General features: G+C 36.6%; 2 protein-coding genes and 1 long non-coding RNA gene across 10 annotated transcripts; 2 read left to right on the forward strand and 1 right to left on the reverse strand.

Annotated features, from left to right (window-relative positions):
* Positions 1-6,254: 6,254 nt before the first annotated feature.
* LOC113294223 lies at positions 6,255-6,884 on the forward strand. The gene has a single exon (XM_026542628.1). It carries the CDS (start codon positions 6,255-6,257, stop codon positions 6,882-6,884), a length of 630 nt encoding a protein of 209 aa, XP_026398413.1.
* Positions 6,259-14,018, reverse strand: LOC113296287 (disease resistance protein RGA2-like). 3 transcript variants are annotated; one of them, XR_003333021.1, is made up of 6 exons: positions 13,716-14,018; positions 13,152-13,247; positions 8,736-12,332; positions 8,313-8,399; positions 8,095-8,194; positions 6,259-7,838 (listed from the first exon to the last, which is right to left on the reverse strand). XR_003333021.1 is itself a non-coding variant. In XM_026544597.1 (4 exons), exons 2-4 carry the CDS (start codon positions 13,182-13,184, stop codon positions 8,812-8,814), a joined length of 375 nt encoding a protein of 124 aa, XP_026400382.1. In that variant the 5' UTR covers positions 13,185-13,250; positions 13,716-14,018; the 3' UTR covers positions 8,408-8,811. The 3 variants fall into 3 exon arrangements, 1 of the variants encoding a protein (XP_026400382.1); XR_003333020.1 differs by having other exon boundaries at positions 13,152-13,250; XM_026544597.1 differs by lacking the exons at positions 6,259-7,838; positions 8,095-8,194; positions 8,313-8,399 and having other exon boundaries at positions 8,408-8,940; positions 12,120-12,332; positions 13,152-13,250.
* Positions 14,019-15,952: 1,934 nt separating this feature from the next.
* On the forward strand, positions 15,953-20,795 carry LOC113296288. 6 transcript variants are annotated; one of them, XR_003333025.1, is made up of 11 exons: positions 15,953-16,472; positions 16,550-16,933; positions 17,093-17,159; positions 18,216-18,320; positions 18,407-18,526; positions 18,817-18,912; positions 19,074-19,140; positions 19,244-19,396; positions 19,475-19,550; positions 19,905-19,982; positions 20,335-20,795. It is a non-coding gene; the product is annotated as an uncharacterized LOC113296288 (long non-coding RNA). The 6 variants fall into 6 exon arrangements; XR_003333026.1 differs by having other exon boundaries at positions 19,529-19,550; XR_003333027.1 differs by having other exon boundaries at positions 16,550-16,597; positions 16,755-16,933; positions 19,244-19,550.
* The last annotated feature ends 5,137 nt before the right edge of the window (positions 20,796-25,932 follow it).

Here is a 25,932-nt window from a genome sequence, read left to right on the forward strand (position 1 = left end):
ATTTGTTATCTTTAACTAATTCTTACACCCCATAATCCTGATTTGGTTCATCAACTGAAGTTTCAACTAATGATGCCAGCCAGTCACAAGACTTGGCCAGGATGAAACTAACTAGCAAATCTATATTTGCCGACGATCAGCTCTACATAATTGGAATTAAAATTACAACGAAAACGTGTCGGCAGGCCGTATGTACTTTCTAAAATGTGGACCCAATTCTGGAGAGTTGAATGGCTGAGAATGTACATTTCTAGCTCATACTCAGACGTACTACCGAAACACTTTGTGGATTGTCAATGTCATTAGAAATCAATGGTTGGAAGTACGATGATGCCAGCAGGCGCAGACTTGGCAACAACCAACCCAACGAGCAAATCCATATTTACCACCACCTATATAACGGGTTTGGATATAATTTTACTTCTGATTTCTACTTCTCTAAGTCAGAAGTCCAGCTATTTGGTTTCATCACATAAATACTGTTGTTTACAAACATGGTCCCTCTGTAGGCTTCATCACAGTTGAAGCATAACTCTTGAGCTTTCCTAACTTGTATCTGTTCTGGAGTAAGTTTCTTGAAAGGTAAAGTTGGGATGTTTTTAGGTGGAGGGTTGGAAGTGGGACCAGTGGGTGGAATAAAAGTAGATTTCTGTGAAGCAGTGGCAGGAGAATATGATTTGAATGAAGAATTTGAAGGAGAGAAAAATTTGGATGCAGGTTTATGGGCTTTATGTATTCTTGCAAGTGAAAAGGCATGGAGTAGGGTTTTTAGATCAAACATAAGAACTGAGCTTCTGAGCTCTTCCTTTAAACCTCCAATAAAACTAGCGAACTATAATTTTGGGAATACCAAAATCTTCAAAGGCATACTGAATGAAGACAAAAAAGGTTGTGAAATAGCAAAATCAGATAACCCCTTAACCCAAAAAAATTTTAATGGCAAATCTGCCCTTTACGTATTAGTGTTAATAATCTTGATTAGTGATTAAATATTTTGTTTAGTGATTAAAATAATTTTCAGAATTATAAGAGTTGTTTAGATGAAAATTTTGAGGAAAAAAATAATCAAAGTTTTGGTTTGGTTAAGAAGGAGAGAAAGAGAAGGAGAAAGTGAGAAAATTCTAATTCTTGATTCAATGGAGGGTGAGGAGGGTCATCATTCATCTAAAAAACCTAGAAAAATACATATCAAATACAACAATGATCCAGAAATGGCTGATTTCTTAGATTATGAGAATGATTTTACACCCACTCAAACTCAAGCTCAAACTCAAACACAAACTCAAGATGATGATTTTTATGAGCCAAATCCTGATGATGAAGACATTGATGAGGAACCCAATGCTTCTAATACACAGGTACACTTATATCCTATACTTAATCTCACATCTATAGCTCTCAATTATCAAAAGTTAGGTTTTTTGAATCATGGTTCGGCGAAACAGGTTGAGGTTCGGCTCACATCTATGAGCCGAATCTACCAATTGATGAACGGTTCGGCTTACTGAATCTGTTTACTTCATGTGTCGAACTGTTTGCTAGACACTAGTTCGGCTTATATGAAAGTTTCATAGTAAGCCGAACAACATCCTGAATAGCTCGGAAAAAAAAATAATTACCGGTTCGGCTTATATTTCGAAAATCGTATGAGCCGAACATCAATTTGTTATTTTTTGGGTTAAAATATTGTTATTAGTTCGGCACATATTGAGAATATCGTAATAGCCGAACCTCGTTAATGTGATAGGTTCGGCACATATTATGATTATCGAATACGCCGAACCCCTATGCATCTCTATCTGTGACTAGGTTCGGCTTGAAATTTCATGAAATTTCATGCCGAACTGTTCATATACACTTACATGAAGCTTTTGTGAAGAACAGTTCGGCTAACAACGCAACTCAATTTTGAGCCGAACCCAACACTGTAACCGTCATTTAATCGATGAAAAACAGCAAATAAGAGATTGGGTTTGTAAATCTTGCTTTCTTATCCTCATTTCCGGAGTTGGAGATGCAGTTGGTTCAATTGGTGGTTGATTTTCAGTTTCTACACCTTCATCTTCAATTGGTTCTTCTTCTTCAATTGATGGATTAGAAGACGATTTGGTTTGCCTAGTCCCTGCTTTTCTTTGTACGAGTCATTATGTGGTTGAGTTTAATCGACGATCAAATTTTTACGAATCGACAATTAATCACGATGATGAATTTTTTTTTTCGCAGGAGTGGGAAAAGTTCGGCTAGAGGAGGAGGAAGAAGAGATGGTAAGGGAAACTGATTTTGATTTTTTAGAAAACTGATTTTAGATTTTTGTATTAAGGGTATATAGGTAATTGAACTACCCATAGGGTACCCCTTATAAGGTCACCCAAAATGGGACTATTGTTTTGTATGCCTAGAAATATTTTGGTATGCCCAAAATCAGGGTTCAAACTAGCAATGAAATAAGGCTTGGGAAAATCATGATGAACATCCAGTAATAAGGCCCTGTAATATTCAAATCATAGCCACACCTTTGTGGTTATAAGATCCGTCCCTATAGAAGAAAACGTGTCGAGGTGTTGGACACGACACAGACATGCCGTATTGCAGTGGACCCAAATTTGACTGAGTTGAGTGGCTGAGAACATATCCGTACACTATTTTCAGGTCGCTGCCTGAACATTTGTGCATCATCATCAATCTCAAATAGTTGGAAAGTTTCAACTATGAACCAAGTATGTTGCGGGCCAGTCATACACTTGGCCAGGATAAAACTAACTAGCAAATCCATATTTGCCAACTACTATGACACTCGATCACGTCCGCACCCTAGTTAACAATTCGGGATACGGGTAGTAGTTCGGGATATCATATGTACGGAAATTATACGGATTCGGATAGGTCGGATTCGGTCAAAAATCCGGTCAATGGTTCGTTGTTTGGACAGTAGTTCGGAACGGCGTACGTACGTGCATATTCGTTTTATAAATGTGAGTTCGGCACTTAAAATTCGGCTTACATATATGATAAATTGATAAGTATTATGACCTTATTAAGAGACTAATTTTATTTGTATATGGTTTATAAGATGGAAAACAATATTTTAACGTGATTACTTAACATGAAGTAAACAATTTAATCGCATAAATGTATTATAAAACGAGTTTATAGGCTTTTAAACAAAAATTAACACTTAAAACACTGGTTAAACAACTATCAATAGAAAAATTTAATTGAATAATTGTATTTAAATATAAAGTATATACAAAATCAAACAAAAACCAATCAACAGAACTCTGGTCAGAGAATTACCTATGGGAGAGCAAGGTTAGGCGCGACCTGGGTTCAAAATTTTAGTTCGGAAATATCATTCGGATTCGGTTAGTTCGGATATGTTCGCGAATCATACGTGAGGTCCATATAATCTGGTAATTAGATTCGGAATTCAGCTAGTTCGGAAACATTATTCGAATTCGGTCAATTCGTATATTTTTGCGAATCATTCCGGAAGGATTCGGAGAATTACTAACTACGCTCCGCACAATTCGAATTAAAATTACAAATTCTATGCCTATCTACAAATTACGATGAAAACGTGTCGGCACACCGTATGTACTTTCTAAAATGTGGACCCAACTCTGGTGAGTTGAATGGCTGAAAATGTATCAGTGTACATTTATACTCACAGTCATACGTACTGCTGGAACATTTTGTGCATTGTCGATGTCACTAGAAATCAATAGCTGGAAGTTTCTGCTTGGAACCAAGTACGATGTTGCCAGCAGGCGCAGACTTGGCAACAACCAACCCAACGAGCAAATCCATATTTACCACCACCTATATAACGGGTTTGGATATAATTTTACTTCTGATTTCTACTTCTCTAAGTCAGAAGTCCAGCTATTTGGGTTCACAAAAAATCGAATTTTCTGTTTTTAAAAATCATTCTGAAATTTTACGTGATTTTACTTTTAACTTCTGCTTTTGGAGAAATAGGAGTCAGAAGTCAAGTTTCACAAAAAATCGGCTTTTTATTTTAGAAGTCCTTTTGAAATTTTACATCCAAACTGACTTCTTGTTTTTTAATTTCTAAAAATTAAACACTAAATATATGTGTCCAAATTTGTTCCAGCTTATTAGTCATCTTTCAGTAGCATGTTTGGACACATCTTCACAACTAGTAGTTCCACTTCTAAAAGTTAAATATAAGAAGTTAATTTGCGTACAAAATGTATTTGTTTTTTATTACTGATTTATATTTCTACACAAAGCGAAGCCATTTCTGCATCTGGTATCGAACTCGCAATAAGCAAATTTTATTTAAATTGTCCTGAATTCGGTAGATGAGAAGAGACCGAGCATGTGATATGGTTGGAATATTTTTGGAACTGAATAGGTTTCATTTTCGTGGAGCTCTGAATGGATAAGAATGAGAAGAGGATTTGAACAACAAAAAAGAAGAGACATAAGTTTAAACAAGAAAATGGGGGTGGAAGTATTGGGTGCCCATCAATGCCATTACTTGTCAACCATATTCTTATCCAATTTTGGGATTTCTGGTTCCATTCATAAACAACAAAATCATTTGGGAAATCTTTTATAAGATCATGCTCTAGGTATTAGGTTTTAGGTGTAGAAGAACCAATGCGGGGGACCCAAAATGATTCTCCCACTTTCACGATCATATTTTCTTTGCGGACTTCCTTTCTGGCTTTTCTTCTTTAATAGGTGGATAGAAGAAAAACAAAAAAGAAAATAGGTTGAAAGAAGTTTCCTAGGTGAACAAAGAAGAACAAGTCTGCCGAGGTGCACACAAGGTTGACGCTTCTACATGGAGTCTGGCTCTTGTGGAGCATTGACAAGGCCTTCATCATAATTGGAAGCCACTTCGGCACTGTGAAAGGGCCTAGCTCTTGTGATTGGTTTACCATGTTAAATGTCAAACGTGTAATAGATACATATATCCTTAATTAATATGGATAAAGAACTAATGATTCATCTTTAGAACAAAATGCAAAATTATCATGAAGAACCAAATGATTCACCTTTCGGGGTAGTCATAGGATAAAAATGTAACATATTTCACCCAAAAAATTTATAACTTGTGTTTAAACTAGTCGGATTATCTGGTTGGTTGAGCTAGATTAGCAAAAGGTGTACGTTGTAGTTCAAAAAAGATGTTGTTTATTTGTTAACACTAGTTATTTCTCTCCTAGCGTTTGCTCGCAGTTGAACTAACAGCGAGATAGTGGCGCTGAATAGTTGAGCGCTACAAAAATTACCTTTTCGCCGAATGTTTCAGCGCAGATTTATTTATCTTTTGATCTTGCTGCCGAAATTGGTTGCGCTAAACCAAACATCGCTTGACGGTAGTCCTAGCTGACGCAGTCTAGTTGCTAGATTAGCACTCTGATCTTAGGAGATAGTCCTAGTTGACATAGACTGTTAATCCAACCGTTAGATTAGCACACCAAAAGACTTAGCATAAATGTAATTTTTTTTTCTAAACGGACCTAAATGCAAAATTTTGTTTATTATTTAAATTCCGAAATCCTTGTGGCTCTCAAAGTTCTCCTAAAATGCATATTATGAATCTCCGACACGTTGAGCCATCCTCTGGCTGCAAAAATCTAGCTTGCAAATTCCAGCTTGTTTTGTTTTGTTTTGTTCTCATAATATTGAACACGTTCAAGATAAAACTAGTTCTTGACAAAATAAGCTTCTCTATAACAACTCTACAAAATCTTCAAAAAATGACGACCCTACATTGACCGCCCCATGCCTTCCTCCTCCATTCCACCTCTTTTGAATGGGAAAAAAAAAGAGTTTTCTATGTGTGACCAAACCAACCAAGCAATATGACTTGGATGGATGTGGATGCCTTTTCTTCAAAACCTTATCCCCTCCCAACATATGAAAACAACAACTCATTCAAAATGAAGATGATAATGCCGAATCTCATCACATCTTATAGATAAACCACACAATACTCTTAAACCATAAACTAATCCTCATTGTTGTGGTTTTTAATGCTTTTGTTCTCCACCATTAGTATGCCTTTATCTTCTTCTTATTTATTTAACTAAACAAAAAAGACTTTAATATCATCCATCCATACACTATATATACAAAATCTTATCCCAAGTGTTTTTGAAGCAACATTAGTTGGAGAGCAAAATCAAAAACAAAAACACACACAAGAAAGAAAACCAACAAAGCAAACTCAAAAAAACTTCAATCTTCATTCTTGAATCATATATATCAAATCAAATATGGGTGAAGTGATGGTTAAGAATCAAAGCAATTTCATTAATCTCTTATCGGCCAGGCAAAACGTGTTTCCGATGGCGGCAAACGTGCAACGGTGGGGTGTCGTGGATAGTAGTAGTGAAGATGAACTTGGTGGTATTGATGAGGCTATGTCTTCAGCATCATCTTTCGAGGAAAGGTCCTCATCAAGCGGTTCACTTGGTTCAAATTCCGACGCAGAGGATTTACAAGACGACGCGTCTTCTTCTTTCGAAGCGGCGGCGACGTCGCCACGGTTAACCAGGGGACCGTTATATGAATTGTCAGGGCTCATGAATGAACTACCTGTGAAGAGAGGCTTGTCTAAGCATTTTCAAGGGAAGTCGCAGTCTTTTACCTCGTTGTCTAACGTGCAGACGTTGGAAGATCTTGCGAAAAGAGAGAACCCGTATAAGAAGAAGCAGATGATGATGAAATCATGCAAGAGTTATGCGTGTGGATTGGATAATAGTAAATCATTTGCTACGAATAATAGTTCGAAGATGATATCAAAGAAAGGTTCGAATAAGAGTGTTGGGTCTTTTTCTTCGCTGTTGGGGAGTAAAAGAAATGGGTTCATGAGTTGTAGTATTAGTCCTCCTATTCTTGAGTAGATCATGATCTTAACAATATTTTTTTTATTATTTGAGATGTAATATTTTGATGATTTTTAATGAAAATTCCATAGTTTTGTTGAGATATGTAGCTTCTAGTGTTTACAAATTACAATCAAAACCAAAAAAACTTTTATAATTCTTATATTTTCAAAGAAATTTCAAAAATTGGTAGGTATTTGAAGAATTTTGTAGTGGAAATTTTACCAAGAAATCCAGATCCAATTCGATTCAAACGCTGTCAAACATGGGTGTTCTGGTCAACTCATACCAGAACACGCGGTTCACTTAAAGTTGATCCAACAACTTGAGTCAACAACTTCAGCTGACAGAGTTCTTTTCTATTACTAGTTAGCCCTTCTGCTGACTACAGTGGAGCTCCAAAGGTGGTGATCTGGGACAGAATTTGGTTCCCCAATATGGTATGTGGGAATCATGCCAACTCATGCCTCATTGGCCAGCTATTCCACAGAAGTTTAGAAAGACTTGCAAAACACACCGACTTGATGCAGTGACGAGCAACGACAGTACTGCTCTAGCCATGGAAAACATGGAAAACGAAGAGGAAGATATGTTATTGGGTAACTAAACAAAAACACAGATGCATGTCTTACAGTTGCAACGTTCTTTTGCCGTACTAACTGCCGGCAATGAGACCAACAGTTTTACTTTACAAATTAAAATTACAGGAGACAAGAAAAGATAATTACACAATCAATCTTTACTGATTTATAAAACTGGAAATTCCAGCCACCAGTTTTATTTCTTTGGAACCATGTCAGCCACCAGTTCTGGAAACGGCCTCTTTCGATACAGCAACTTTGACATTCTAGAATTACAAATGGATGTTAACAGATCGCGTCATATCTTGTCGACAGGCACAATTCTGACTCGAAGGAAACATTGCTTCATAACGAGCTTCAAACAACCATAATCCGCTGATAATTCAATAACCTGCACAACATTTTAAACTAGTTAACCAACAAGATGAAGTTGCAACTACCTTCAATCTCATCTTGCAGAAATATTTCCTAATCCCAACTCCCAGGAGGATCAATAAAAGTTTTCTTCAGTGCACAACAAAGTGAATGTGTTTTTCCTATACCCCTTTCACAAGGGTGTGGTAACATAGTCAACAGATGATACAACTATGCAATGGGAAAAGCCTGAGAGAGTTGAGATTGGTGATTCAAGTGTGGATAAATCATACCCGACAGTTAGAATAGTCAAATTTTGTTTAATCCTTGGATAGCTTATACAGAGGCGCCCAAAACACTTGGGGATAGGTTCATAGATGCCTCTTCAGCAACCTGAAAATGCAAGCGGATAAGTACTAGATTAACATCAGTCGAGGTTAAATAACCAGAAAACAATCTCCCTATTATTGAGAATAATAACATGACACCAGCTATAAATGAAATGAACTACTCTGCTTTGGAAAATTTCAACATGATCTTGGTTCCGTCTTTTTGATATTTTAAGCCACTCCCTTCATTTTCCCGCATATTATATGTTCTGTTCCAAGCAAAAAGTAGCTTTAATAACGGAACTGATCAACATATCAACCAACATTCTGAAAACTAGCCCATGCTAAAGTAATATATGTTTTTCCAACTGTATCTGTTTCAATTCTCATAAATCTACAATTATGGTGTCGTTGCAAGATAAATTTCCAAACAAATAATCATATCCAACTAGAAAACCATTCAGAAAGTAGTAACTGGAAATTTGGAATTGAAACAGAGAGATATTATTACAAGATTTACATTTGATAAGTGAGAAGGGTCTATGATAACAAAAAAATTAAAACAGTTAAATAAAAGGAGGAACAGAAAGACAGAGAGAAGGGACCTGTTGGCAATGATTGGAATTAGTGAGAATAACTTGCAGCAGACCTACTTCTTTTCCTGATCCCCCATCAAATTCATTAACTCATACTGGCAGCAGGATCTTCTAGATGCTCGTCTTCACTTTGAGTAAAATCAACTCTTAACACTTCAAGAAAGGTAAAAGAATTCTTGAGATTGTACGGTATTGCCTGCTTCAATTTGTCACACTGCCATATGGTTAATTTTCGGAGAGAAGTCAGCAACCGTAAATCCGGGAGCAATGTAAAAATAGGACAACTAAGCGGAGAGAATTGCTGCTGTTGTTGGAGTTGATTTCAGGACATGAAAAATATGGCACCGCTTCGGAATCTTCATCATCCTTGTTGTTGTTTAGATCATTATCATCATCACGAAAACCCTGAAGTTTAGAGCAGCTCATGATCCGCAAATTTTGAAGATTCGGAGTAATGTTTTGGAGTAGTAAGCCCAGTGGAACACATATTAGCTTTGGAGAGTATGATATAAAAATGGACGTGAGATAGGTTAGTCGTCCAGTGGCTAAGATCGGGGTTACTTCCTTGATGCTGGTGTATATTAAATCCAGTTCCTTAAGAAAAGAGAATGACTTTGGTGTGCTTCTCAGTTTTGGGCATTTTCCAATTTCTAATTTCTCAAGGGAAGAAAAAGAATTATAAGTTGGAAAAGGAGCAACCCATTCTTTTAGATTTTCCATATCCTCAATGCTCAGATGAATTAACGAAGGGAATAATGACGTTGGACTAGCAGTCTTAGTACTACAACTGCCTTTACTACTGCTGCAGTTGATGTTTTCTTCATCCTCTTCTTGCTGGTAATAGAACTCTTCACCCAAACACTGAACTAACTTCATCTGCCAAATATGAAGAACCTTAAGACATGTGAGCATACCCAGCGCAGGTAGAGCATCTACCGCAATCCCAAAGCCTTAATTCCGCTAAGTTTGATAGGCAATTGGATAAGCCCATCCATTTTGGAAATTATAAACCCGGGAATTTACATAATTCTAACTTTCTCAAGTTTGGGTGAGGTTTGAGACCCTCCAACACCTCATGAAATGACATCTCATGATCCTCTTCAAAAATGGAGAGCCAATTTAGAGACAAATCACATAGGTTTATCTTATCTTTTAATTTTGCTTTCTTCCCCTCGATACCACCTCTCACAAACTCCAAATTGAGAATCTTTAACACTCGTAAAGAATTTAGGTTGGCTAATTCTTCAGTACCATCACCACTACAAGAGATTCCAACGTCATCTCTGACCATCACCTCAAAGGAGTCTAACAATTCAAGGCAAGTTAGAGATTTTATACCTCTAGGCATTCCATCTGTTCCCTCTCCACTATGTGTGAGAATTCTCAGTTTTGGCCAATTATTTATTTCTTTGGGAAGCTTACAGTCTCCAAATTCCATTATCTCCAAACTGCAAAGGTTGTTAATGCATGACTCGGGCAATACTTGGATCATAGTACCTGACAAATCCGGGATCCTTAATCGTGTCAATTCTCCAACCTCTCTTGGTAAAATTTCTAAAGTTTTACAGTATTTGAGTGCCAAATCTCTTAGATCTTTCAAAGACCCAATCTGTACAGGTAAGGCTACTAGTCTCTTGCAACAATGTAGATCTAGTGTCGGCAACTTAGTAAGCTTAACGACAGAATCAGGTAGCTTTTCAACATCTGAATACGAGAGATTAAGGTGCCTTAAGATCTTCAGAGACCCAATGCCTACGAGAATCATTCTAACATTTCTGCATCCATGAAGCACTAACGTCTGCAAATTGTAAAGTCGAAGGATGGACACATTATGTCCATCATCAAAACCACAATAAGACAGGTCAAGGTACCTCAAATGATTAAGCTTAACTGTCGAAAATTGAATGTCTAGAGCATGCCGACTAAGCAAACAAACTACCCGCAGATTTCTGTTTAGAAGTAAATGTTCTCCCAAATGGTCATTTTCAAGGGAGAAAACAGACCTCAATCTTTTTGTTTTTTCTAAGACTTTCGAAAATGTAATTGAAGTTTGTTTGTCTAAAGCTAACTGCAACCGACGAAATCCAGAAATAGATCCAATTTCACTGGAATTCACAATCATGAACACCATTGACACTCTGTGCAAGATCATGTACTAAATCATGCACCTTGCAGGTTTTGATGTCGCCTAACTTATCCTTGGTCACATCTTGGGAAAACGAGTTAGCCAGTAAACTATGAAAATAATCATTACCAACATCTTCTAGTGATATCTGATTTCCACCATGAGATGCATGAAGAAACCCTTCAGCCATCCACAATCTAATCAGTGTTTCTCTATTAATCTCCCAACCCTTTGGAAATAAAGAGCAATAGGAAAAACAATGTTTCAAATGAGAGGGTAATTTATCATAGCTAAATTTTAATATTGATATGATTTTTGTTGTTACATTTCTCATATTCAAACTGTCATGGTCCCGGATTGACACCCAATCATTCTCGGATTTATGCAAGCGCATAAGATTTCCGAGAACATTTGCAGCAAGTGGTAAACCGCCACATTTGTTCGCTATTTCCTCTCCTATACCTGTCATTTTTGGAGTCTCTAATGCACCACCAGCAGAAAATGCTTTGGTCTTGATGATAGACCAGCATACACAGTCAGGTAAGTTTTCTAAGATGTATGGTGGGCTAAGACCACCAACAATAGATGCAACATCGTTGCTACGTGTAGTGACTAACATTATACTTCCGGGAGCACCCACACTTAGCAAACCCTTCAGTTTATCACAGTCCTCCGCGTCCTCATTCCACAAATCATCGAGTACTAGTAAATATGTTTTGTCGCTCAACTTCTCGAACTTTATTAACCAAGACCATGTCATTTGATACATAATCAGACTTCTTGTTAGTGACTGACTCAATTATTTTCACTAAGATCTTTCTGATATTAAAATCATCAGACACGCGCACTCAAGCTCTTTTCTCAAAGGAACTCACTATCGAGTCATCTTTGTAGACCATGTGAGCAAGTGTACTTTTTCCAAGCCCCCCCATGCCCACTATGGACAGGACTGAATTTTTATCTCGACGACAAGTGTTTATGGATGATGAGGCTGATGATGATGTCTGGGGTGTAGTTAACATCTGTATTATGGTTGATTTATTATTATTTGTTCCTAGGAAGTTTGATTCATCTACAAAGGATGGAATTGGTAGGTTTTGTTCTCCAGTACTGCGAACATGAGTGCTACTATCAGGGGTAGAAATTTGAAACTGAAATTTTGCCATCTCAATAGAAATTTTATCTAGGCTCTTGTTAATATGTTTAATTTTCTGCGCCATTTTGAAACGAAACGAAAGTGAGTTGGAGGACGAAAAAAATCCTTGTACCTTATTCATTTGAGCTCCGCACATGGCTTTATACGAAAACTCGTCCAGAACATCATCAGCATCATACACGACGTTCCTCAGCCTTTTTAACCAAAGTCTCACAGCCTTCTCATTCGCTTGTTTCTTCTCTGCATCATATGTTACAGCCTCAATCATCTCCAGAGTGTCTTTAAGTTTTTCTAGGTCGTCTTTCACACCCCAAGCCATACCAATCTGTTGAGTAACAACAGCACTCAAATTTTTTAATAATCCAGTTGCACCACAGACAACTAACCCTTGGTTCACCATGAGAGCAAGTTCAATGAAACGGAGAAAAGAGCAAATTAAATCCAGTAGAGTGTATATAATCTCAGATTTGTTTTCTGAGTTTCTGTATTAGAGCTATAGGAGTTTATCATAGAGGGTGTAGTTATCCATATAAGACTGATAATCTCAAATTCGTTTTTGACTTAGAGCTATAGGAGTTAAATAATCAATATCCATTTATTATAGAGGGTGGAGTTATCCATTTAAAACTAATGGGACAGAACCTTAGATCTAAATATATAATCAAAATAAGAGAACTAGTAGTGACATAGTGGTTATTTAGCCAAAAAGTCAAATTACAGCTATAGATGTGAGCTATGATCTTTAATTTAAGTAAGACCACATAGTTCAAGTAGACAGCTCACAGCAGCGGTTTCTCTAATTTCATTTTTTGATTAACAGGAGGATTCATATTTTCTGGGCCACAAACGCATGTGCAAGTGCAATACCGTTGTGATCAATCCCATTATATGGGTGCACAGAATAACGAACCAGCATCTCATTTTATATATAAAAGATGGAAGAGTTAAATAGAAGTGCAGTTTTGGCACTCACCAATAAAATATCTGTTTAAACACAAATAAATTTAGTTGGTAAGAGGCTAACAGCTCATTCAGGTTTTTGTTTCCGCGTGTTTCTTATAAAAACCAAACAATCATCCTAAACAAGGGTGCAGCTCAAATCTGGGTTTTGTTGCTTAGAAACAGTATTATGTCAGAGTATTACCTGGGGCAGGTTCCTTGTATGGATGATCGCCATCTAATGATATTGCAAAAGGCGCTCCATGTATTGAAACAATTGCTCAAATGCCGGATGTCTACCCTGCTGAACATGTCGACAAGTAAGGTTATTAGGGGTTCTGTGTTCTTATGAATGAGCTAGAGCACAATGTTTCGCAAGACATAATCAGTAATATAAAACCACAACGGAAAGAATTCATGTAATTGAGCTGCAAACCATAAGGATTTTTCAGGGAACAATTGAAAACAAAAGAACACAGTTCAGCAAACTGAGCTTCAGACTATAAATAGTTCATTGATACTGAAATCAACGTTCAAAGAAATTTCAATCAAGTGTTGTGGGTTCGTTAGATGTCAAGGATACAGTGCTGGAAGTGGGGGTAGTGTGAAAGACTAGTTGGAAAAATTTGGGGGTTGAGCAACGATTATGAGTCCCAAGAAAACAGCCAAACCCATAATTGTATAAAATGAATTCAACTGTAATACAATGCATATGAAAGAAATGAGTTTCCCAGATAAAATCATGACGTAATTTCGTTTTTATTCTTACCTCAATTGAACGAACAAATTCTTCAAAAGGAGGGAACCAAGAAATGTAAGAGAAATTTCTTTTCGGAATTTCATCAAACAGTTCGCGAGCAGATGCAATGTACACTTCTCAGTTAGCAATTTCGTTCCAGATGTTCGTGACGAATGGACTCCGCCACTCCGCTGTGTGGAACTGGTTTGGATCAAGAAATCAATCGGTGTTCCAGAGTTCGAGTAAAGACAAGGAATTTGTTGAGGCTAGTGTGAAAATTGTGAAGCTGTTCTCAGATGGTTGTTAGTAAGAGTTTCTGGTAAAAAATTCATGCAAGGGTCAAGGGTGGGCGTGCAACAATTTACACATGTTTAACGGATGGTAGTGCTTGTTACCGGAAATGTTGGGCTACATGGTATACTTTGGCCCATTGAGTCCATTTTTGACGCACAACAAATTTTGTACTCCCTCCGTCCGTCCCATTATTAATTGACCTAGTTCAAGTTTTCACAATTCTTAAGACGGGAGAGGTGAAAGAGTACTTTTAAGTATTTTTTTACAATTATATCCTTATGGATAATAACTAGTAAATTTAGAAATGATTTATCTCTCAAACTATACCACGGATATTGTCAAATTTTATACCATTGAAAAACATTTTAAAGCACCTGCGCAACGAATATAAGCATGCCTATCAAATTATATACATTTCTTATACTAACAAAAATCAATTAAAAGGATAATTTTAGAAGTATTCCATTGTTTAGTGAAATAGGTCATCTATTATGGGACAAAATCAAAAAATAAATAGGTCATTTAATAGTGGGGAGGGACTATCATTTTTCTTCAAATTTCTTTCATTTTAAATATTTTAATTCTCCAAATAAATTACAGGAAGTTGATTTGAAATTTTTTGAATTAAAGATCTTATCCAGAAACTCATATCCAATTCGATTCAAACACGCGTGTTCAGCTTATTAGAAGTTCTGACTCTACTTGAAGTAACATATTAGGCAATATATATATATATATGAAGTTTTAAAACTTTACGATTGAGGAAGTCTGCCAAAGGGTAATGGACTATGCTCAAGGAAAACAAAACTCACTCCAATTTAGCATCAAGTTGTAGTCTCTGAATCCACGGAGATACTAGTGAACTATGACAATTTTTTGGGGATTCTTTTCACTCACAGAGAAGGTAATTAAGTTACGGACATATACAAGCAAAGGATGCAACAAAAGAGAGATTTATTAAACAACAGTTTAATTACCTCAAATTGATGATGAGAAGCTAAAAGTGGGATTCTGAGGTGTATGGAGGTGAGTTATGAGAGGTTGAGCACGAACAGTCTTCGCCTAAACCACACACAATGATCGTTCAAAGGTTGCTTCAGTCATAGGAGAGGAAGTAGAGATGGATAAATAGATCAGAGAATGAATGATAACTATAAGAGGTTAAGATAAAGTTGTATGTTAGCTCGGAGAAATAGAGGACCTATTTATAACTGAATTTTCTAATCTCATGCCGGTGAAAATAGGGATTTCTTGCCGTGTGAAGCACTTTTCCCGTCTCTTTCGGTATAGGTAGGGATAAACTAGGTTGAGTTTATCTCTTTATTTCATCGACTTTACTCTTATGTTTGAGAAATACGTCGTGTATTTCTCACACATGTCGTAGAGAAATCCTAACTGATATCCTCCCATTTATGTGTGATTGAGTCAGGCTTTTGTGATATCGGTGTGTTGATAGAGAGAAATATTCTCTATAGTTGTCCAAGATAAAGAGGTATTCTCTGGTTTGTGAGAATGATCGTGATGAGTCACGTGCAAAGGCAATGAATGCCTCAGAAATCGTGTGTAGAGTGTGAGAGGAGCTAAAATTGGGCTCTATCTCTTTGTGTCTAGTCACATATGTCATGTTGAGGACGAATTCTTGTATGTAGGTCCTTTATGGATCATGAGGAGCTCAAGGGAGTTTATTCATGTGTGTGAGTAAACATGCACACTACACCAAATCCAGGTATTTCCAACGTTTGAGTTTTTGGGTATGCAACGGATATTAAGGTGCAGACTCTAATCTGTTGTTTATCACAATAAATACGTTGCACCAAATACTGATAATTAAAAAGAAAAAAATAATAGAAAAGGACACGATTGCCTTTATTAATATAGTTGAGGGCTTAAACGTATATTTCAATCTAATTATTAGCCCTTTTCATCTATTTTTCATTTCTCGCAGAACATTATCTTCTTCTTCTTCTCCTCTAAACCTGAGCTGCTTGTCTTCTAATCCTAAATGGACATCTTCAAAATCATGACAAATCAAAATATATCTCTTCTGAACTCTAATCTCATGAATCAAAACCCTTTTCTCTCCCATAACGTTATCTTTTCTCTTTTTTATCTTCTTTCTGTTCTAAACCTAAATCGAGATATTCGAATTGAAATCAAGTTTTCTGAAATCAAAATTTATATCTTTTAAGTCTGAATTTTATTAATCAAAACTCATAGAAATCGTTCAGATCTGAGATTTTGGTTTTTTCTCATGTTACGAAACTTAGGGTTTCGTTGTTTGTTTTTTTTCAGTAGAAATCACTAAAAAAGTTCATTATTTATGAAGGATTTTGGATCTAATAAAGGTAAAATGGCGGTTCACCATTATCATAGAGTTGGAGTTAATGGTCTTGAATTAAACAGGAAGAAAAAAAATTCCAGTGATAAAGTTTATGTTGTTGAAAGAAAGATGAAAGAGTCTTTTAGGAAGATTTTCAGATGGCTTAAAGACAGGTAGTATAATCTATCTATGTTCATTCTCTGATTTATTCATTGTCTAGGTGTGTTTGATATTCAATTTTGTTATTTAGGTGATTGTTGAAAGGGGAAATTGCTGGAAAAAAAACGTCGTTGAAACTGTTAAGCTTCTTAAACATAAACTGACTGATAAGTTTGTTTGGTTTGTTCCTTGATAATCATACATGTTTGTTTCGTTTTTCCTTTAATTTTAAAGTTGTTTTTGAGGTTTGGAATTGTGACATCTGATTTAGTGGTTTTGTGATTTTGAATTTGTAGTTCTACCAATCTAGTTGTCTAGTTCTAATAGTGTTCCGTAGCCAGTCATTTTCAGTGATTGTGGAATTTTAAGTGGTAGTGGATGCTGGTTGTGGACGGTGAAGGTGGCTGGTAGTGGGGGTGGATGTTAGTGGTGGGTGATGCTGCTAGGGGTGGTGGATGCTGGTGGTCAGTGGTTGGTGAGGAAAGCTAACTTTCTTGTTGATTAAAAGTTTATTATCTTTCTGCATCTGTTTTTTTTTATGTGTGTTTAAGGCTTGTGAAGAGAGTAGTACTGCCTTCTCTTTTTCCTGTAAGTATTGTCAATATCTTATATCTTTCCATTTTGATTGAAGCAGATGTTCTACTATATTCTATTCAACTGGTAGATCGCGGAGTGTTGCTGCATAGTACTGTTTCGATCCAGTAAGGAAATCATCGCATTTGAGTGCATCCTATGTTCCATGGTTTCTTTGATAAGCTCATCGGGTTATTTTTATTATTTCTTTCATGGACGGGTAATCCAATTTCAGTAATTCATTGTGTACAGTTGATGCCCATAAAGTGGACTGTCCACAAGGGTCTGGTAACTCCCCTATGCAAAAGACCTCTCTTTGTTATGCCTAGGGCTGCACATGGGTCGGGTTGGGTCGGGTTTGACCTCACCCGTCACCCAACCCACTGATGGTGGGTAACATAAGTTTTCACCCGCAACCAACCCAACATTACAATGGGTCGATTTTCATCCGACCCACATTACGGTGGGTTGGATCGGGTGGGTGGTGGGTTACCCACCATAAAATACAATGAACATTACATTAAGAACCCAATTGAAATAATCCAACCCAAAATCAATCTTAGGAAACAAAACCCTAATTAGTATTTACAAATTACAATGATTCCTAGTCTCACCTTTGATTGTTGGTTTACTGGTGACGATGTTGATTGATTGCTGCTGGTGATGCTGTGATTTGATTTACAAAGCGAAGAGAAAATGAAAAAATAAACTGAGCCTCTGAGACTGCCGTTGAAGGGAACTGATTGAAGACTCTTCAGTGAAGAGAAGTTACCGATGATTAGGTTTAGGCATTATATATTATCACTTCAATGGATGTGGTTCATCTAGGATAGGTAATCTAAGGGTTAGCATTAATTTAGAAATATTTAGGTGGGTGGGTGGGTTGGGTCGGGTGAGGGAAGTTGTCACCCACAGTCGACTCACCATACGATGGGTTTTGATGTTGTGACCCATAGTCGACCCGCTCCTAAGTGGGTTGGGTCGGGTGCGGGTAATTTCAGGCAGGTGTGGGTTGGGTTGGTGGGTTGAGTCGGTTTTGTGCAGCCCTAGTTATGCCATTTATGATGCAGAGGGAAAATTCACATGTAATTCTATACCTTGTGGTAATTTCTACTGGAAAATATTTTTTTCGTGAACATTACGTCTTTCATTCCCATTTTTAGTAAGAAATATGACTTCTACAGAGCTGTACGAGGATTAATACCCAAGCTCAAAAGGGTCGAAACTTCACTTTTCTCTTGTTTATTGTGAAACCACCATTCCGCATTTTAGTTTCTCCGGAATATCAAGTGAGTTTTTTTGGCATTGTGGCAAATAATATGCTAGGAAAGATTATTCTAGAAAGAAATTCTCATTTCGTCTTTCATTCTTGTAGGGGTTTTTGATATTTTACCATATTACAAGGGCCAGTATACAGTTTTTGACGTGTCTGCTCCATTCGGTCGATATTGGTCCCTGTTGAGCATCGTCATGTTAAAGTAACATAAAATTCCAGGTGCGTGTTTTTGGTATTACAACCCTCTGAATAATAGCTCAGTAATGCCTATCTTTGGTATTACTATATTCTTGTTAAACAGGTCATATCTATCATGGCATCATTTGAAGTTAGTTGTTTGCACAGGTCATTATGTTTTCTGTTGGTAGTTGTGTGATTGATGGTTGTGGTAAAGGAGTATATGGTATTGCGACTATAGTGGATGGCCAAGAAAGAACAACATTTTGATTGTTATAAAGGTCACACAATCAGTTTTTTCCATTGAGTGTGCACATTTTTTTAATTGGCAGTTCTATTGAGGGTTCTTCCAAGAAAGGATCTACAAGGGCAAAGTAGTTCTAGACGAAATATTTGCTAGGTTTACAATCAAGGTTCCTTATTGGAAAGTAAGTTACAATCTAGTGTTCTGTGAAATTATGTATTTCTCTGGAATTATGTTTTGAACTTTGCACAAGTGTTCTGTAAAATTGTGTATTTCTCTTATAGATCTTGATCGTGTCTTTTTTGTAAGATTTCTAATAACCTTGGTTTGTTCATATATGTATAGATTGCATTGAGAAAACTATGGATGCGCAAGATACCTTCACCATCCATCGCTACTTGCCTGACGGAAGGTATGTTCTGCAGTTAGTGAATAGTTACTGATTATTACCTCTTCTTTATAAACGAAATGTCAAACTAATATTACTTCCTTCCATTTTTATCTTCCGTGAGAAGTTATGAAGATCGAGGAGTTGATGAGGTGATCGTTGAATATTCCTGGAAGAGACAAGTTGGTGGTGATTGGTTAGTGGATCAATCTGGGGCTCTCGCTATCACACTATCAGCAATATATTTTGTTAATCTCATTCTCATTTGAAGTCTAGATGCGTAAGTTGGAACATCTGTGATATTTACCAAATTATTCTTAGTTTCTGACTTTCTGTCCTATTTTGCTTCTGCATTAAGTATGTCTTTACTTGGTAATCCATCATGTCAATACTGGCTCTCTCATCTGTTCAGATTTTATCAGCAAGGCCACTTGGTAAGATATTTATCTATTTTATCTCACAAGACTAGTCCCTCTGTCCTCTTATTTTGTGTTATATTACTTCTTGACATTCTTGTATATGGACTGCCCATGAATAACCCAATGATCCCAATTTGATTCGAATAGAATTTTATGAATGTTTGACGTTACTAGTGAGCATGCTTACTAAGTGAGCCATTTAATCATCTCCATATGAAATATTGGGTTATTGGTGGTGCTGGTGACGCTTATTATGGAGTCATTTGTCAAAGTAAACTTGTTTGTCTGTGTAGTTCAGTTGTTTATGGAAATGCCTATGAGAAATATAATTCACTGTTGATGTTTCACCTGATAGTTCACTATGTGCAGGTGGGGGTAAAAATGGTGCGACTATGGAGAACATTTTGGTTCAGAATTTCCCATACAGGACTCCAAACAACTGAACTGGTAATTTCTAGGACTTCGTTTTTATTTTATGACACAACAAATAGAAGGCATTCTTCTAAGAGAATTATTTGGATGAACCATGGCAATACATATATATATTAAAGATGTTTAGTTGTACTTGAAGTCCATGGAAGTACTCCATATATGAAAGGAAATAGTCCATGGCAATAAGGTGGTGTTTTGTGTGATATTGTGCATGTGCTTGTATGGTTCGATTTGATGCCCTGTGACCTTATCTGCTAGTGTTTGTTGGTGGAGTGAACATTATCGATTGTATAGACATTTTTTTTATAATAGGTTTATATTCATTTCCTTATATTTTCGAATGAACATTTGATTATTCTGTCTGCAGGAAAAAAAAGGTATGAAGCTGGTAATGTTGTGGATGGATTGGTTCATTACATCATGTCGTGGTGACAAGTGCGGAAAAAGGATCGAGGTACCTTGTACCATTTATGTTAGTTTTTCAAGTTAGAGTATATCAGAGGCTAGTTTAAACTTGGGTAGGTCCTGTAGTGTGCCAACATCATACACACTCCCACTATTTTCTTGTTGATCTAATCATTATGTATTAGTCATAATTGGTTTGTAAACTCAGTCATAGTTCAGCTCTGGTATTCCGAGATTAATTATCTTCAAGTCCTGCGATGTATTATTCGTCTCCTTTAATTGTACAAGTTCAATAAAGCATTTACTATGTCTATTTCGGATCTCTTGTAGAGAGTATAATACATGTGTATGTAATCCATGTTGGAAGAGAGAATATTTTGAGAATTTTCCATTTTCGTATGAAAAATTGGGTCTTTTAGTTGATCTACGGTGGTATATGAAGGTGCAGAAATTTGCCAGTAGTATTGTTGGAATTGTTTTTTACCTGGAACTACGGTCGGGATTTATTATTTTTTTACCTGTAAATGGGTTTGCAACGTATTTAACTGTTGCTCTAATTAGAGTAATATGTTGCCTAAATTATTGTAGAAGTTGCACAAATTAAGGAAACCGTTGCTCAACAAACGTCGGTAAACCAGTGGACCAACGTTTTTATGCGTTGCCAAATTAATTTTCCCAATGGATTTTGGCGTTGCACATAAATTTGCTACGCCATATCCCAACGGATATATGCGTTGGTGAAATTCATTGCAACGTTTACCGTCGCAAATTGGATGTTTTGGTTTAGTGATGTGTCGTAGAGGCTCAATTTATTAGACATGAGTTGTTTGAGACGCTAAGAAAAAGGCATGTGCTCTTAGTGAGGCTTGTGCATGAGTCTTATGAGTGTATAAGACTCTTCATACGAGAATGGTTCATCTCGGATTAACATGGGATAAATGAGTCTTAGGTCATGAGATGAGTCTCTTCGTAGTAAGCTGAGACATGTTTGAGATAAAGAGGCAGGCCTGCAATCATAATAACGTCTTTGAGAGACCTTGGCTCACTTGTCTTTGGCCAATGTATCTTGCGGAGATTTGCTATGAGTCAATTGCGTCCATATAGTGGGGATGATATGACCAGTTGTATCTTGAAAGGATGTTCTAGAAATTTGTAGTAAAGGCCCGGAGGCAAATAACTAGGATATCTCGCAGGGGTGTTTTAGGAATTATCTGGAAGCCTCAGTAAGTCGATCGGGGGTCTAAAATAGACATGACCAGTGTATCTCGCAATGATATACTAGGAATCAATTCTTGATTTCAAATAGCGCCAAGTCATGCTTACGAGAGACATGAATGTCTTTTCTCCGGGTCATAAGTCAGTCATGAACGTTTTTACACATCCATATAGCCTACATGACCAAAAATATCTCGTCGAGGATGTATAATAGGGAGCATGGCATCACAACCATGTGGTTCTCGTGAAAACATGATGAAATCATGGTTTACGATCTACAAAACCTACGTGACTAGTAGTATCTCGTCGAAAATGTTCCCTAGGAGTCCCTGTATCACGACCAACAGTGTCTCGCAGGGACATATATTAGAAATCATGGTTATGAGAACCTTGAAAAGCAAGGGCTGAGTCTCTCTCACGAGAGTTAAGTTTTGTCCTATGGGGCTAAGCTTTTCTTTTATCAATGAGGATCAAACTTTATCTTCAGAGATTCATCTTTTCATTCAGTCTTCTCTTATTTTAGTTTTGTTGAACCTCGAAGATAACTGTTGGCTCCGAATGATGACTCACCCAATATTAGTAAAATTACCAATTTGACTCTGGTTTTGAAATGACAGTTTTTCCATTTGTCTATATTTCACCAACTACATCAGTGTAATTCAATGCCTTACTTTCTTTCTTTTACTCTTTTGTCAGACAGAATTAATTTATTTGCTTTTAAATACCGATAATGTCTTTCCTTTCCCCGTTGATGAGGCTCAATTTCTACTTGGAGATACTCGTATTCTAGACAATTCCGCCGAAATAAGGGCAACCAACAATCAATTTCCTTTTGGTATAATATGGCTCACTTACAACAAATAAATAAAATCAAACGGTGAACATGAGGCTACTTTTGAATCACAATATAAGGTTTTTGTCACATAAGTAGAACTTGGGTTCAAAATAAATTTTGATTCGCCTTACCATCTTTTGTTACTTCTCATGATTTTGGTTATGTTTCTAGATTTTGTTTAACAATGCAAATTTGGGGGTGAGCAAGTGAATCTTGGATTCTTGAATTTTTGGGAAAATTTTACGTTGTGTAGTACATTTTGGTTAGATTTCCAATCACAATGTAGCTTTTAGGTCATGAGAGAGATTTTGGGGTGCTTTAATTTTTTAACCTACAAGTTATATATTTTTATCAAATTTCGACTCGTGCTTTAGAAAAATTTAGATCATAATAATTCTAGATCATAAATTTATAAATAATGTATATTTTTGGATCAATATGTATTCATGCTTTACAAAACTTTAGATCATAATAACTCTAGGTCATAAATTTATAATGTATGTATATTTTTGGATCAATATGTATTCATGCTTTACAAAACTTTAGATTATAATAATTCTGGGTCATAAATTTATAATGTACTTCCTCTGTACCACATATATAGGCGTAATAGTCAAAATCGCCTAGATTAAGAAACTTTTTTGATTTTATAACTTTGTATGCTTTTTCTGTTTTATCCTTAATTATATTCTCAATGTTAGAGACATACACTCAATTATGATGACTCCAAGAAAATCAATAGGGTAGCAGAAGTAAAAAATCGTTTTGAAATTTAAACTCCCCTTATATAAAAATAAAAGTTCACGGAGGGAGTAAATTTTTGGATCAATATGCATTTTTAGCATAGTGAATTAAATTTACATCACAACCCGGATATTTCACGTCTAATGTGATATCGATAGTTGATGAAATGTAACCCGAAAAATAAAATAAAAATCATTTTATGCATATAAATACAACCAAAGCCATACATGTGGACGTCGCAAGATGAAGGAAGCATCAAAGAATGATGCCGTGTCAAAACATCTAGGACTGCACGACATCATCAGCCACGTGTCTCATCAAAAGTGAATCCGATGACTCCAAGGCTAAGGAGTACACAACAAGAAGATATATGGTAAGCACGATAGCAACACAGAAGATTACTTTATCAGATCTCGAGACAGACTCGAATCGTACGGACAAGATGAGACACATCTGACACCGAGATGACACCTGCATTAACAGTTGTAAAGCGTGCAGACTGCCCCCAACCACCTGTATTAATATTACGAACATAAGATACGTGTCAAGCATCCTATGGAAGAAGGGGAGACGCGCCATCGTTACAACACATTACCGTTAGAGGCATCGACAATCACGAAGATAATCATCGGTATCGGCACGATAACTAAGACGATAGGCTTCAGTAGTATCAGTGAAGAGGCCCACATAAAAATTCTGTAAATACCCAGCTCGACTAAAGGAGAAGGGGTCGACTAAATTTTAGGAGAGAGAACTATTGTTAGAAAGAGCAATTGTAATAGTAAGTATGAGTTTTACCTTTCTTTCCATATCATCGTTCCCAACTCAGAGTCACTCGACTATCACTTGTAACCATGTTTGATCCATAGTGAAAAACCCAACCCACCGTGGACGTCGGCCTTAGTGCTGAACCACGCAAATCATCGTCTCATTTACATTATGCACTTATGGTTTTGATTTATTTATGTTATGCATCGTTTTAATTATCATAGACGTACCTATGATGCAAAGTATAATTGAGACAATGACGAGCTCGCAGGCTCAGAGTTCCCCGGGAAAGCTTAGTTATCATCCTATGTTGGTTTTATTCCGTTGTTATTATATTTGGTCAGCATTGCGTACATTGATTGTGGACACCATGTTATCTTCGTTTCATCTGTGTTCACAATTATAATCGAAATAAAATAAAAAGTTGGCATATAGGTCATAACTTCGGCGGTTCTGATATTAAAATGACACAATAAATAAGCAAGTGGTGGTTTGAATGACACATGAGACCATACACTAAATCAAGAAGGTATTAGGAAGGGAAAGAGAGGAACAAATCTAAGAATAATAGAGAGTGTTTTAATGTTCACTGAAAATCTCATTCTAAATCTTAATCTCAAACTCACTATCATTCGACAATCTCCCATTCTCTTAGTGATTCTCATCCTAGTCATTACCACAATTTCTTATAGACAATCATTTCTAAATAAAGTTGTGCAAGATATTAAGATCTGCAATCAATCCATAAAGCTGCATGAAATAAACTGCATACATTTCATTAAGTCCATTATTAAAAGTTCTCAGAGTTCTACTAAAAATTACAACCTTTCTAGTTTTCCAATCTCTGGAAATTCAAAATACCAAAATACTTACTTCAATTCTAAACATCAGGAAATCAACATTCAACCCCCATTTACTATAAGTTCCACTAATATCAACAATAAGACTTACAACCTGTCCATCTATACATCCAAAAAATAAAAATCCCCCCTGAACTCCAACACATATATTTTTCACCAACATAAAAAAACTAAAAACAAAGCCGACCGAACTCCAAAACAACAAAAGAAAATGTTCACCACCATCAGTAGCAGATTTAAAAAGGATGGAACCAAGAAGAATTACCAGGGTAACCGTTTTGTTAAAAACTTGTTAAATGTTTTCAAGCTTTATCCGCAGCCTGAAAAGCTGGCCTCTCCTGGTAAATCGGAAGAGATTAACACCAATCATCTTCATCAGTATCCCATCCTTCTTCTTCATAACGCTCGCTATCATCAATGTCAGATGGAGCAGGTGAAGTTCCACTGGAAGACGATGCTTCATCACTGTCCTCATCTTCTCATCCCTCCTCATCCTCATTTTCCTCATCATCTGAAATGGCAATACGTCTGCTTACTTTTCTCCTTCTTAGTTCAACTTCACTCATGGTGCGTGCAAAGATCTTGGGATTGGCAAGTTCGTACTCGAATCGGACCCTCAACTTCCTATCATGATAAGCCTCGGATTCAAGGTCACTGGTGTTCACCTCCTCTACAACATATTCAAATCCATCAGAAGCCTCAGAATTACTCTTAGTTTCACTTCCATATCTTGGGGGTTTGGCATGCTTATCAGCCCATTCCTCATCTTTTCTTTCTCTCCATTCTAAGAATTTGGGTAGCCATGCAGTGTAGAGAGTATCGATTCTTCTCTCTTTTCGGATACGAGAAGCTTCTTCTTCTTCTCTTTGACGTATTTGCTCTTGAATACGACGATCAATTTCAGAACTGAGTTTCATCTCTCAATCTCTGTAATTCACTCAAATTCAAAGAAGGGAGAAGTGATTTGTCTTTTGAATATTCAGGTGTCTCTGGTGGTGCAATGGGAAGATTACCATCGGCGTTTGGTAAATTTTGGCCAGGAAAATCAACCATTCTCTCCTATTAGTCTCCCTAATCTAAACCTTTCCTCTTCTGTAAAAAACTACCTTGAAGATGATAACCTCTCTTCTAATTACCC

The sequence above is a fragment of the Papaver somniferum genome, chromosome 7, assembly GCF_003573695.1.
Source record: "Papaver somniferum cultivar HN1 chromosome 7, ASM357369v1, whole genome shotgun sequence".
In the NCBI taxonomy this organism is placed as follows: Eukaryota; Viridiplantae; Streptophyta; class Magnoliopsida; order Ranunculales; family Papaveraceae; genus Papaver; species Papaver somniferum.

Excerpts from the sequence above, each read along its gene's own strand:
- LOC113296287 (XM_026544597.1), bottom strand. The coding sequence starts at position 13,184 with ATGGCGATCATCCATACAAGGAACCTGCCCCAG. Across the intron at positions 12,333-13,151 it reads ATACAAGGAACCTGCCCCAG|ATTGGTATGGCTTGGGGTGT; the intron begins GTAATACTCTGA and ends GTTACTCAACAG. Across the intron at positions 8,941-12,119 it reads GCGGAGCTCAAATGAATAAG|TGTGACAAATTGAAGCAGGC; the intron begins GTACAAGGATTT and ends ACCATATGGCAG.
- LOC113294223 (XM_026542628.1), top strand. The coding sequence starts at position 6,255 with ATGGGTGAAGTGATGGTTAAGAATCAAAGCAATTTCATTAATCTCTTA.